This window comes from Nanorana parkeri, unplaced genomic scaffold (genome assembly GCF_000935625.1).
Source record: "Nanorana parkeri isolate BGI_ZX_2015 unplaced genomic scaffold, ASM93562v1 scaffold1172, whole genome shotgun sequence".
Taxonomy (NCBI): domain Eukaryota; kingdom Metazoa; phylum Chordata; class Amphibia; order Anura; family Dicroglossidae; genus Nanorana; species Nanorana parkeri.
In genome coordinates, this window is record NW_017307440.1 from 39491 (window position 1) to 52867 (window position 13377).

Consider the following 13377-nt stretch of genomic DNA (forward strand, 5'->3'; position numbering starts at 1 on the left):
TCCCCAAGCAGCCTTGATGTGCTTCTTTGCCTCTGCAGGTCCCACTCTGCTGAAGTACACAGGCAGCCAATGGCAGTGCTGCACTCTCCCTCCCAGCCAATAGCAGCTGAGGTGGGAGGTGGGAGATTCAGATGGCTGCCGAGTGCTGTGTACTTTCACTTCGGCAGAGCTGTCAAAGAAGATCGGCTCTGCATTAGCGGTGGCAGCGGCCGTTTTAAAGGGGAATCAGCGGGGGGGGGGCACAAAACTATTTTGTTTGTACCGGACCGCAGGCCAGGAGACCAGGTGAATCTGCGGATCAGCTTACTAGGCGGGCAACCCACAGAGGAAGCGATAGTAGAAGTGGAGGGTCTGGTGCAGAGAGAGATGGAGCTCGAAGACCAGTACCGAGCGCTATACTGGTTTGCCAACCGGTAACAAGTGAAGGCGGGCATGCACTATTCCCCGGAAGGTGATGACCTTTGCGGCCCCGGATTATTGTGGGAAGCGTTTGGGGAGAAGGGTGATTTTGGCAGTCCCGAGGATTATCGCTTCTGGGACATCCAAGCCAAACGGCAGGGGAGGTTGCAGACTATGGAAGTCCATGCCTTGGAGCCCGACCTGGCCTGGCTGGTCCAACAAGAGTGGTGCCTAGAAATGGACTACCGGGAGCTGCTGGAAAGTGGTCTGCTGTTCCCTTCCGAAGATGAAGACCCAGTGGAAGCCACACCCCCAGAGACACGTGATTTATTGGATTTTACTTTGGAGGTTGTACAGCTTGCCGAGTCCCCAGGTGAGGCGCTGGCAACAGGGCAAAGGGTTGCAAGCCTTTGCCCGGCACCTGGTACAGCCCCAGAGGTCCAGGGAGAGGAGGTAGCTGACCTCTCTCCCCAGCGGCAGATGAAGGTCCAGGGAGAGGAGGTAGCCGACCTCTCTCCCCAGCGGCAGATGGAGATCCAGGGCGTGGAAGTAGCCGACCTCTCTCCCCAGCGGCAGATGGAGGTCCAGGGAGAGGAGGTAGCCGACCTCTCTCCCCAGCGGCAGATGGAGGTCCAGGGAGAGGAGGTAGCCGACCTCTCTCCCCAGCGGCAGATGGATGTTCAGGGAGAGGAGGTAGCCGACCTCTCTCCCCAGAGGCAGATGGAGGTCTAGGGAGAGGAGGTAGCCGACCTCTCTCCCCAGAGGCAGATGGAGGTCTAGGGAGAGGAGGTAGCCGACCCCTTTGCCCAGCGGCAGATGGAGGTTGCCCTTGCCCCCCTGTAGCGACGCCTATGATGTAGGGAAATGCTATTCACTTAATATACACAAACCAAGCAAATTGCCCAATGCACACATGGTCCTAAAATCTAAATAAAAGCAGAAGTCTTATTTGCATCTATTTGGAGGTTGCCCTTGCCCCCCTGTAGCGACGCCTATGATGTAGGGAAATGCTATTCACTTAATATACACAAACCAAGCAAATTGCCCAATGCACACATGGTCCTAAAATCTAAATAAAAGCAGAAGTCTTATTTGCATCTATTTGTATATACCATTATCAATATGCATTCTGCATTCAACAGTGAGTGGATATTCTTGTCACTATGTACTATATGACCTCTGAATGCTAAAGAGGCTTGATGTTAAATGAGCCAGTTGAATAGTGCCTGTGGCTGGACTCCACTTTAGCTGAAGTAATGTGAGTAAATCCCTTGGCAAAATGGTGGTTGACCACAGTGCAAGTCTAGGCCAGCATTTTCTTCAGCACTGGCATCACTGGTCATTTTTCTAATTTGTTTAATTTAACAAGCGAACTTTAGGTCTACTTTAAGTAGTTGCATAGTCCCCAGTGTTTCTAATTCCAAACAACAGTTTCCAAGTTTGAAAAGCACTATTTTGTTTGTACCGGACCGCAGGCTTAATGTGCCTTGCGTTCCCGTGCGGCTGATCGCATTGTGGCTGGAGGGCGTGGCTACGGCACCATTCACTTCAATGGACCGCCACGCACCCTCCTGTCCCGCAACATAGTGAGCCGGCCGCAATGCGGTGCAGTGCATTCTGGCCAGAATCGGGCTGGAACGCACTGCATCTGGTGTGAATGAGCCCTAAGTGATTGATGCGTTCTCTCTGCTCTGAGAGAAGTACATCTTGTGACGGACTGAACCGTCACTGGGGCTGCTGGAGGAGCCTGAGGGCTAGCCTCCTTCCTACGGACTATGGACCAGAACTATGGAGACCCCCCTCAGACCTCTTGGGGTTACATGGAACCATTCTACTAGGATACATGTGGAGTGAATATACTGCATGTCTCCCCCGACATTACAGACACACACACATCACTGTGTTCATTATAGGTAGCAGGCTGGCTGGAGTGACCATTGTTTGCAATGATGGGATTAAGCTCCTCTCTAATTAAGGACATTCATCCCACAGAGTGTCTGGGCTTAAAAGACTTCTAATGCGGCACCTAGCTGTCTGGGGGAGGGGACACACTGCACTCTAATCTGATCCTGTCAGGTATAAACTCTGTGTGCTTCCTTCAATAAAGCAGATCTTGGTTTCCACCTCAACATTGGTGTTGTCTAATGATTGAGTGGTTAAGCGTTCTGTCCTAAGATATTGGTTCTGTCCAATAATTAGGCAGGTTTGGGCTGAGGACACTGGGATTCGGGTTCCAGCGGAAAGGAAGCTGTTTTCTGACGGAGGTACCCAGTCGGGGTACCAGGCGGTCCGTCACACATCTTCTTTTTTTTTTTTGCATTTTCTACTGAAGGCTGTTCTAGCAAGTTTTCCTAAATGCTGCACACAGCCACTGTGGCTCCTAGCAGCAGCTATTCAGGTCGGGTTTTAAAATTGGTGCCATTTTCCTGGGGTCCATGGGCAGCTCAGGAAGCTGCACAGTGCCTGCACACCACCTTCTCGGTGCTCCTACTGCACGTATGCAGACCCGGATTCCCCACAAGGCCACCGAGGCCCGGCCTCGGGGCGGCAGGGCGCAGAGGGGCGGCAGCGGTGTCCTTGTGGGGAAGTTTCCCTCTCTACATTCATAATAATTAAATCAATACAAATTTAAAAAATAAGAAATAATTAAATAAACAATAAAAAAGTAGAAAAATAAATAAAGAAACAGTAAAACAAATTGACACTAACCTCGCCGCCCTGCCATCTGGTTGCCATTCTCTATTGATGGGAAGGGGGGTGGGGGTCGGCGGACGCATCGCAGAACCTGACCTTGGGGCGGCAGGGAGAGTAAATCCGGCCCTGCATGTATGCCTGTCATTTTCCTTTCCCGGCATGCGCTGAGCTGGCTACATACATGCTCCAGCTGCTGCTGTGATTCTGCTGGCACGCTGCCCTGGGTTACCGCTGCTGTCTACAGTGCTGTGTTGGCTTTACTTTGGTCTCAGGGGATCTCCATTGTTAGGTACTTGTATGACTTTCTCCTTAGAGAACAGTCAGCACAAGCCTTGTCATTCAACAATCATCAGACGATACAAACCCTGTAGTGCTGTGGATGGCACTTTTGAATCTCCAGAAGTCGTAGCTGGAACCTTCCTATCGCTTAGACTAGTACCTGGACCTGGTCTTCCACTTGGCCCTGTCCAGGGTTTTTATTCCCCTGTAAAAGAGTGCATCTCTCAGCTCTCATTCTCTTTTCGGTGATCCACACTTGTAGTGCTTGCTACATAACTGAGGCAAGCTAAGAGTGGTAGGGGTTATATATAGGGCTGTTCACAAAGCTTTGATTTGCCAGTGTCCAATCACTTGAAGATAGCTGCATAACTCATCCATTTAAGATTAAACTACCTGTGTCCTGTGATGTACTCCAAGAAACTGTTTTTACAGGTAATCAAAAAATCCTTTTCTAGCCCACTGGATTATTCCTCAACACTGATTTAGGGAAAAGGTCTCTCAGTGTTTTGTTCTTCCAAATATAGATTCACCTATCTATAGTAGTACTTTTGGGATTTAGGATACCATTAGAAATCATAGAATACTCTCAATTTGTGAGTAGGTCCTGCTCAACCATCACAGACATTTCTTGCTGGAGATTTCATGGAGTGTAGATAAGAATTCAACCCAGCCTATCAGTGTTGTTTTCCCCTGCGAGATATGCAATGATACCTGTAAAGAAGAGAATTAAAAAAACTTAAAAGAAAGGAAAAGAACACATAAGGAAACCAGAATCAGATTCTATTTCTTGGTTCTCCCTCAGTCTCTCCCAAGACCCCATGAGCTCCTCGCACTGAACAACAGCAGTCTTATGTGTCATGGATTGGTCACGGAGCCACAAATTCGTGCAAGCTAGTATGTTTTAGTGCACTGCATACAACCCACAAAGGCCTGGCACCACTGACACCTAGGGAAAATACAAGTTGTGGGTCTGCTTAACCATCCAACCTGTCCAATAGATTTGTAATGCCCACTGATGCACGCTGAGGCTAAGAGTTGTGTTTGAAGATCATCCTATGTCAATAGATACCTGAAGGCTACCAGCAAACAGCTGTAAAAGTGCCTATACTGGAAATAAAGGTACCTTCCTAGTGGTGTTCTGTAATGGTGTCTGTCATTTCTACATAATGGACTTTCCACAAAATGATCCCATATCTGTATTTCTTCTGAAACAAGTATGTGCTTCTCTTTAGCAGCTGTAGTAGACGGTAGGGAGTGTAAAGTAAAGATCATAAATAGCTTTATAAAACAAACACACATACATAGTGGTATAGCGTATTGGTTGGTCTACACATGAGCAAAGTTCACTATGACAGACTGACACTAGCTGATAAAGTGAACAGCTAATCTATGCATACAGTGAGAGCACTGCCAGCCTATTGGAGTTAATAAGTAATTTCAGGAAGTTCAGTAAAGATTCTTTCCACCTGCATGAAGAGACAGTCGCAGACACCAAAGAGCGAGCACAGCGTATGATTTTTCCATTCAGCAAACAGAAAGCCTCAGGAGCTGGAAGAGCATGGGAAAAAAGAAAAAGGAAGAGAAGGATGGCCTTCCAGTATCCAAATGCCCGGATAATATGGCCTTCAAACAGCAGAGACTACCAGCCTGGAGACCATTGCTAACTGCTGAGTCTGTACTGAGCTCTTTCTTCATCATTGGACTCTTTTGTCTAGCTGTGGGAATCAGCTGGGTCGTAGCAACGACAAATGTTAAAGAAATTAGGGTGAGTGAAACATTAAAAAAACTATTTTAAAGACATGGTACAATCAAAATGAAAATGTAACCTTTAAATACATAGAAAGGGATGTAGCCTACATGCTCAGGGCTTGTTTATTTCATTCAAACAGGTATAGTACATGAGTTCACCTTCCTATTTAAAACTCCCGTGTTGCTGGTAAGCCAGTTTTAAGACAACACTAGGTGTTGCACTCTGTGAATCTGTAGGTCTAGTATTCTCAGTCCTGCCTACTATAGATTCCTTGCTGGCTCTCAGAATCACGTGGCAAGAAGCTGTAGTACCACCCAGCAGCACACCAAGATCTTGCAAAATCAAGGAAGCAATGGATTTTTTAAGACTCAGTCATTGGGCTTTCACCTGTTAGTATACTAGAGATGTTCATAGATACCATTAGCAGTTTACTGACTGATACCACTCAACAACCAGTAAGAAAGGGACCCAGAGGCATTTATGTTTCAGCTATACATTTTAGATCATCCAACAACTATAATGGATCTTTTAAATAAAGAGCAACTTCAGTATATATTTGAGTATACTGAAAGCTGCTTACACTTCATTATGTGAACACTGCTCAGTCTAGATGGACCACCCACTGCTTCCAGAGGAGAGGTGATGTCACTGGACCAGCCTAAAATACTGTACCTAATATAAAATGAAAAGAACATCCTACAAGTAATACATAACATAACCCAAAAAAATGTGAAGAATGTTAAACAAATTTGACGCAGGTCACAGGTCTCACAGGTCCTGTAGAACAGTGGTCCCCAACCCCCGGGCCGCGGACTGGTACCGGTCCGTGGATCAAATGGTACCGGGCCGCGGGGCCCCGCACTGCCGACAGGCTTCACAGTGAGGGGGCGGGTCCTGTGACTCACCTCCCCTCCCGGCCGCGTCCATAGTAACAGGCGGCGGGAGGGGAGGTGAGTCACAGATCTAAAATATAAATAAACAATTAACCTCCCCCCCTCAGCGGGCCACGGTAAAATTATCAAACGTTGACCGGTCCGCGGCGATAAAAAGGTTGGGGAGCACTGCTGTAGAACATCATGTGCTCTGAAAACAAACAAAAGACAACTTGCAACAAATGTAATATAGCCATCACACATATAAAGTCATAATCCCTGTTTAACACTTTAGGGTACAGTAAGGATAATTTGTGGATCCACCACACTTCCTGTTTTTTCAAAGCAAGAATGTCCTCCTCCTCTCTTTATCATAAAGGTGCACATACACCTTACGATTTTTTGGCCGATTTTCGTTTGCGATCGCGTTTTCATCCAATATTCGTAAGGTTGATGGGCAGTGTACAACCGCAAATACTGTACAATCGATCGACTTTTGACTAACCAGCAGGTTAGAAAACGTTGGTCGATCGTACGATTCTCGCAAGGTTGGTGGCGTTTCCGTACGTCAAAATTCAGACAATTTACACTGCACATGCGCCAACGAAAATACGTGCGGTTGATTACCGCAATTTGTCCAGGTGCTTTTTTTTTATTACTGCTGATTGAACCTTGCGATGGGGCCGTCATACGAAAATCGTACAACGGTTCGATCATTGGACGAAAAGTGTAGTCTGATGATCGCAAGGTGTATGGGCAGCTTAAGAACCTCATCAATCACCAATCTTAAGGTGCCCATACACCTTACGATTATCGTACGATAATCGTATGCGATCGACTTTTCGTACGACAATCACAACGTGTTAATAGAGTGCCCGACCGATAGTACTGTACAATCGTACGACTTTTGACGGTCAAGCATGTTTAAAAACTTTGGTCGATCATACGATGCTCGCATGGTTGGTGGCGTTTCCGTCCGTCAAAAGTCGTACGATTAACACTGCGCATGCGCAAACGAAAATAATTGCAGTCAATTACCGCAAGTCGTCCAGGTGGTTTTTATTAACTACCGCTGATTGAACCTTGCAATAATCGGGGCAGGATGGGGCCATCGTACGAAAATCTTACGACGGTTCGATCATCGGATGAAAAGTTTTGTCCGATAATCGTAAGGTGTATGGGCACCTTTAGCTCAGGTTCTTGTGGTTATTTTCCTGTAAAGTTTCTTGAGACTGGTAATAATGGCTGTTTCTTATCAATAAGGAATGCTGGCCAATCTTATCTTTTTTTTATTCTGTGTTCAGACATAGTCTTAAAGGACTGTTCAGGTTGAATCTGAACTTCAAACATTGACCTCTACAGAGGACCTTTCAGGCACCAAGGAAATAATTGTTGTAGAGATATTTTCCTTTCATGGGAAATTAGAATGAATGAATCGTTCAAAATTTGATAGAGACGAAGATTACATTTTAAAAAAGTTTATAGATTGTTCTGTCCCTCCACAAGCCGAGCACGCATGGGAGAAGTAAGTATTCGCAGAGAGACTACCTCAGGCTCTGCTGTGTCCAACACCTCTAATACACATACATCTAGAATTTTTTTTAGAACAGGCCTGCAAAGAACCAAAATATCATACACAGAGAAGATCCTTCACCACAGGAAGCAAGGCGGAAAGAAACATAGACATAAGCAGCGGTCCATACCTACCTCGCACTGCAAGGGTTAAGTGCTCATTTGTGTCTAGGTTTAAAAAAAAAAAAAAGTTATACCGTATATACTCGAGTATAAGCCGTCCTGAATATAAGCCGAGGTACCTAATTTTAGCCAAAAAAACTGGGAACGAAGCTTGAAGCAGGCTTTTTCTTACACTGGTCCTTTCAGTGTCTCCCCCCCTCCTCTGCAGTGGTCTAAGGTCCCATAAATCATCAACTTCTATGCACAGTAAACAGACTTGAGGATGCTGAGGAAGATTGCAATGCTGCAGGGAGGAGGAGACAGGCTGGAGGGAGCGCTGTGACAGCTGGCCAACTTGGAACTTCAGGTGAGTATAATTTTGTCATTCCAGCACCTGGACAAAAAAGAACAGTTAACCCTTGCAGTTCGGGGGTAGCCCCACTGCAAGGGTTAATAAAAAGTTTTCCTGGAGTTCTTCTTTAAAGAGAACCGAGATCAACTTGATACTAGTAGAGGACGTAATCAATAATATCTGTTCAACTCCACTGACTTCTGATTACATACATGTCATGTTAAACAAAGGGTCAACCTTTTGTCTTTAGGCCAATCTTGATCAATATATTTTGGAGCATAAAATGCTTGCACGAATCCTCATCCTATATCTCAACCCATCCGCTAAGGTGAAAGCCAACACCATTCTATCTGACCTGCTCTTGATACTAAATGACACTGGTAAGGGATGTACATTGTTCCATTTGATTTCCATACTCACATTAGAACATCTGTGTAAAATAAGTGCCAACCTAGATGTTACAGGCATTATTCATGATAGGAAACAAATTATACAAAATCGCAGCTTACACTGACAAACTTTTGTTTTTCTTCTGTAATTGAACTATGTCCATACCCTTGTTATTTTAAAACCTATTTTTAGGGGGCAAAAACTTTCATGTCTGGAATACATTCATTGCATATTGAAGCTTAACAATAGTTATGTGATAGTTATATTACATTTGTTGCAAAGCTCATGATATTCTGCAGAACCTATGAAAAGACATTTCTCTCCCCAATGGCATTGAATTTGGTTTAACATTCTTAATAGTTTTTCTGTTTACCATGTATTATATGTAAGATGTTCTTTTCATTGTAACCTACCTAACAGCTGGGGCCACTGTCAGAATACAATGTACAAAGCAGGAGATTCATTCATCCATGCTATTAGCCTGGATAGAGAAATCTGTCATATTTTTTTTCTTCAGCCTGGACGGAAAAACTATGTACGCATGTACAGCGCTTATGCTTTTAAAAAATGTATGTGCGTACAACGCTGTGCATTCAAGGTGAGTTAGCTCATGTGGCCTTGGCTAATCAAGCAGCTGCAGACTCAGAATGTGGAGGAAGACTGGGATGAAGATGGAAGCGCCAGCGACGGAGGAGAGCGTTGATACTGCATCGCTGGAGGGGACCACTTTGGCAGGTAAGTCTGTCATAATGTGCTAATAGAGCCCCCTAAATGCTCCATTATTTATTTATTTATTCATTCCCTTTACTTCCGCTTTTACAAGCACAGACCCAAAGGAACTATGCAGCCACTGTTGGAAATCCTAACCTGTATACTTGTTGACACATTGTAGGAAGTAGTGAGACAAGGATGATCCTTATGGATCCTGATATTTGCACCTCGAAGTAGGCTTTGGTAGCTCACATATACTCCCAGACAGGTTCCCTTTTTTTCTAGTGTTTCTCAATGTTTCTGGAAACTATTTTTCATGATTTGTTAAAATTTTGCATCAGATGTAAGGTGGGCTTGGCTTACCCCTCTGTTACTCTCTGTTCACAGATAAGTTATTCTGATTATTGCTCAGATTGCACAAAACTGAGAGAGAATTCCTCTAATTCAGAGACGCCGTGCAGCTGTACTATCAACTTCAGTATAACAGAGAGCTTCAAGGTAAGTTAAAACAGTATATCTGGTCCAGATAGCATAATACAGCAAAATAAAGTGATTAGCAAAGCATGTAGAGATGTGAAATCAGCAAATATCTCTACCTTCATGTATATATATAATTACACACTATCATACATAGAAGCAAGGCTTTAAAGCCCAACTCCAACACTAATGTTTATCATTTTAACACAGGATGTTTCTTTATCTGCAGGGGGATGTCTTTATGTATTATGGACTCAGCAATTTTTTCCAGAATCATCGCCGATATGTAATATCCAAATTTGATGCCCAACTACTTGGGAGAAATGTAACTAATTCGGAGGTTGGTTTTCTTATCCCTTAAGAACTGAAGACGTATGCAACGATAAGGCTCAGGCCACACTGTTCTAGTGCGGCAATGCAGGCACGTTATCACGCATTATGTCACATGTTAGCAAGTTTTGCATTAGGACAGCCCATTCATTTTACATGGGCTGCTAACATACCCCATCCCAAGCTAACTGCACCTGACCCTGTTTTGAGGATTCTGTGTGTTGCTGTGCATTAAGGCGTGATGCAGTGCTGGTGTTCCATTTATTTGACATCTCTACATGCTAGAAATCCCACTAGAGCCTCAAATAGCTATAATAAGCTGTAATGTGATTTAGCCCAGCAGTGCCCAAGCAAATCCTTTTATCAAAAAGTGGGTCCTCTAAGAATAGTACAGTACGGTACAGTTTATTTCTTCCCGAAGAGGCTCTGCACAGCTCCTAATAATCTCTATTTTAGCAAGGAGTCACCCTTTAGAGTATTCATCCCTCTTTCTTCAAAACTAAGACCGAAATGTAATAAAGTACCTATAAATAGAGACTCCTATTAGATTCTATATAAAGGAAAATAGTACCTATAAAGTAATAAAGTACCTATAAATAGAGACTCCTATTAGATTCTATATAAAGGAAAAGTAGAGCTATTGCCCACAACAGTTAACCCAGTTGTTTATTTACCCTTTGTAAACTGCATCAGGATAATAACTAATTTTCAGGTCAAGTATTGAATAACCATTTGTTAACATGATAGATTCACAAAGTACTATTACCATATTGCAGAGTGACTGCGGGTAGTTCATTTTTATGGTGTAACTTGAATATGCATTAGGATGCAGCTGCAGGTGTTTTCTCTTTAGGCTGCAGTGCTGATGTACTGGCAACAGCGTACCATGCTGTAAACATTTTTTGGGTAGACATTTCATTCACTTCTATCAGCCTCAGCAAGGTGTGATACAGGGGATTGCATCACAATGCGCTGTAGTGAAAAAGGTATTGTATGCAGTACTTTTTTTCAGTGCACATCACTGCAACATGGTGGCGTAAACTAAGCCGGTTGTAAACAATACAAATTGCTTTTTCTTTGCATTTGGCCCAAAGCAGCGACTGTGAACCAGACCTTAATGTGTGGTTTCCACAAAAGTAGGATGAAAGTTATATAGAATCAAAAATGGGGTACCAGTGGTTGCCATGTCGGAAGTGCATCTCACTGTATCCACATAGTTCTTTATACATATATTACAGTATAGAAAAGAAAACACCGGGCACCTGACCTGGTGCAATAATCCTTTTATTAATGGAAATAATAACAAAAACTCTTTAGCAAGAATAATGTCACATTGGACTTGTAGTCCTCACTGGGTTAACTGCTGTGCAAATAGATGAATTGTTCAGGAGCTCTGCTAGATGCTAGCTCATCTCCTCAGCTCTGAAGAAGGGGAAGTTCCCCCGAAAGCGCATTTAGCTAAGTGGCATTGAGACTCTGCATCTAGCAGTGCTCCTGAACAATTCATCTATTTGCAGTTCACCCAGTGAGGACTACAAGTCCAATGTGACATTGTTCTTGCTCCGTTTGTGAGTATAAAGAGTTTTTTATTTATTTATTTTTATTATTTCCATTAATAAAAGGATTATTGCACCAGGTCAGGTGCCCGGTGTTTCCTTTTCTTTTCTATCCAGTTTGCAGGATCCCTTGTCTGTTACGGGGCGGCCTTACAGGATTTCTATTAACTTTTTAGGCCACAGGAGGGTTTCTTTGGTTGTGCAATTGGCGCTGGTCATGTCATTTTTGTGGCTTTGAAATAATATATTACAGTATGTCTTAGAAAGATGCCTGTTTTACAAAGCTAGGAGGCCTACACATTGACATGCAATAACAGAACATAGTGCATGGCAGGAAGTTATTGAATACGGCACTCTACATGTAATAAGCTCTGTTAACAGGACTACATGCTCCTTCTCTGCACCCGTGTGACAGTGCTGGGCCAAACACTAGGCACCTCTGTAACCACCAGGGCAGCCATCAGGGGGGTACGGCCGATACTCATGTAAGGGGCCCGGGCAGCCTGGGGGGCCCACCCGGGTCACTTACATGACTATGAAGTTATGAATGTGAAGGGCGAGGAGGCAGAGGCCTGGCCCTAGCAGCGCAGGGCCCCAGCATTGCCGCTCCAGCGGCTTCGAGCCAAGCTGGGGCCCCATCAGTGATGCTGCTCGTCTGATGTCGGACTGGCCGGAAGTGACGTCACGTTAGTGACGTGACGTCACTTCTGGCCTTTCCAGCGGCAGGCGAGGCCACGTGTGCAGGTAAGAGGAGCTAGGAAGGAAAGGAAAGAGGGGAGGGATGGAGCCCTGACCAGCCCATCTGAGACCCTTTCAGAGCCCACCATAGACAGTCTCAAATGGGCTGTGCAGCATCTATGGTGGGCTCTGCAGGGTCACTCTCAGGTGGGTCCTGTGTCCAGTGCATCACTAAGCCCTGCGTCCAGCGCGTCACTAAGCGGCGGGGGGGGGGGCCGCCTAAAGCCGTCTAAGGGGCCCCAAAATTTCTGATGGCTGCCCTGGTAACCACATAGGAGAGTGTGGTTGAGTCACACATATCCAGTAGTGTTGCAAATACCTCTCTTTACTCCCAGTGGCTACATGAAGCATTGGGAGAGTGAAGGAAAGATGGGTACTGTACATGCAGCTGGGAAGGAGGGGGAGTCATTTAACTCTTTTATTTTGCCCTGCATAGACAAAGGAGAGGGTCAGTTTAAATTGAAGTCCTCAAGATGCCTTGGTGACTTCAGTGTAGTTCCTATGGGGAGGCGATAGGAGAATTGACAGAATTGTTTTTTGTTTTTTTTTTGCCATGAAGGCACCAGTACCCCATGCTGTCCACAGCTCGTCACTGTTTAGACCTAGCATTCACTGTATATAGATAGCGCTGACTGGATGTGACAGCAGCCAACTTCTCAAGGACAGCCATGTGCTCCCTGCACAGGAAGATCAGACTACAGAGCTACATGACAGTATGTGTTTGTCTCATTAAAGTAGTTGGTGAGCATTTACATCTACTACACTTTTCAGTCATTTATTTTCTAGCAGTGTGAAAATGCATTTATGTAGAAATATTAGCTCTAGAATTTCTCATACCATAAAACTGCTTTGTAATAATGCAAATGAAGACATTTTAGATTGACCTTTTTATATATTTTCTCCAGAGCATCAAGAAACTCGGCTACTGTGCCCCATTTTCAGTTTACAACAATGGAACCCCAATCGCTCCCTGTGGTGCTATTGCCAACAGTATGTTTAATGGTGAGCTTAAGAAGGAGTAGATATGGCCATCTCAGTCCTTCTCTCTCAATCCCACTCCCTCCCTCTCTCTCCCTCTCCCTCTCCCCCTCTACCTCTCTTTCCCTCTCTCTCTCCCTCCCTCTCTCTCCATCTCCCTCTCCCTCCCTCTCCCAT

At 44.8% G+C, this 13377-nt stretch overlaps 1 protein-coding gene across 1 annotated transcript in view; it reads left to right on the plus strand.

Moving 5' to 3' along the window:
- Positions 1-4833: 4833 nt before the first annotated feature.
- LOC108796806 (cell cycle control protein 50C-like) overlaps positions 4834-13377 on the plus strand; it is a 15096-nt gene continuing 6552 nt past the window's right edge. The window contains exons 1-4 of the mRNA XM_018568337.1: positions 4834-5137; positions 9509-9619; positions 9828-9938; positions 13128-13224. Of these exons, the coding sequence (XP_018423839.1) occupies positions 4931-5137; positions 9509-9619; positions 9828-9938; positions 13128-13224 (526 nt within the window). The 5' untranslated portion in view covers positions 4834-4930. The remainder of the gene's footprint in view (positions 5138-9508; positions 9620-9827; positions 9939-13127; positions 13225-13377) is intronic.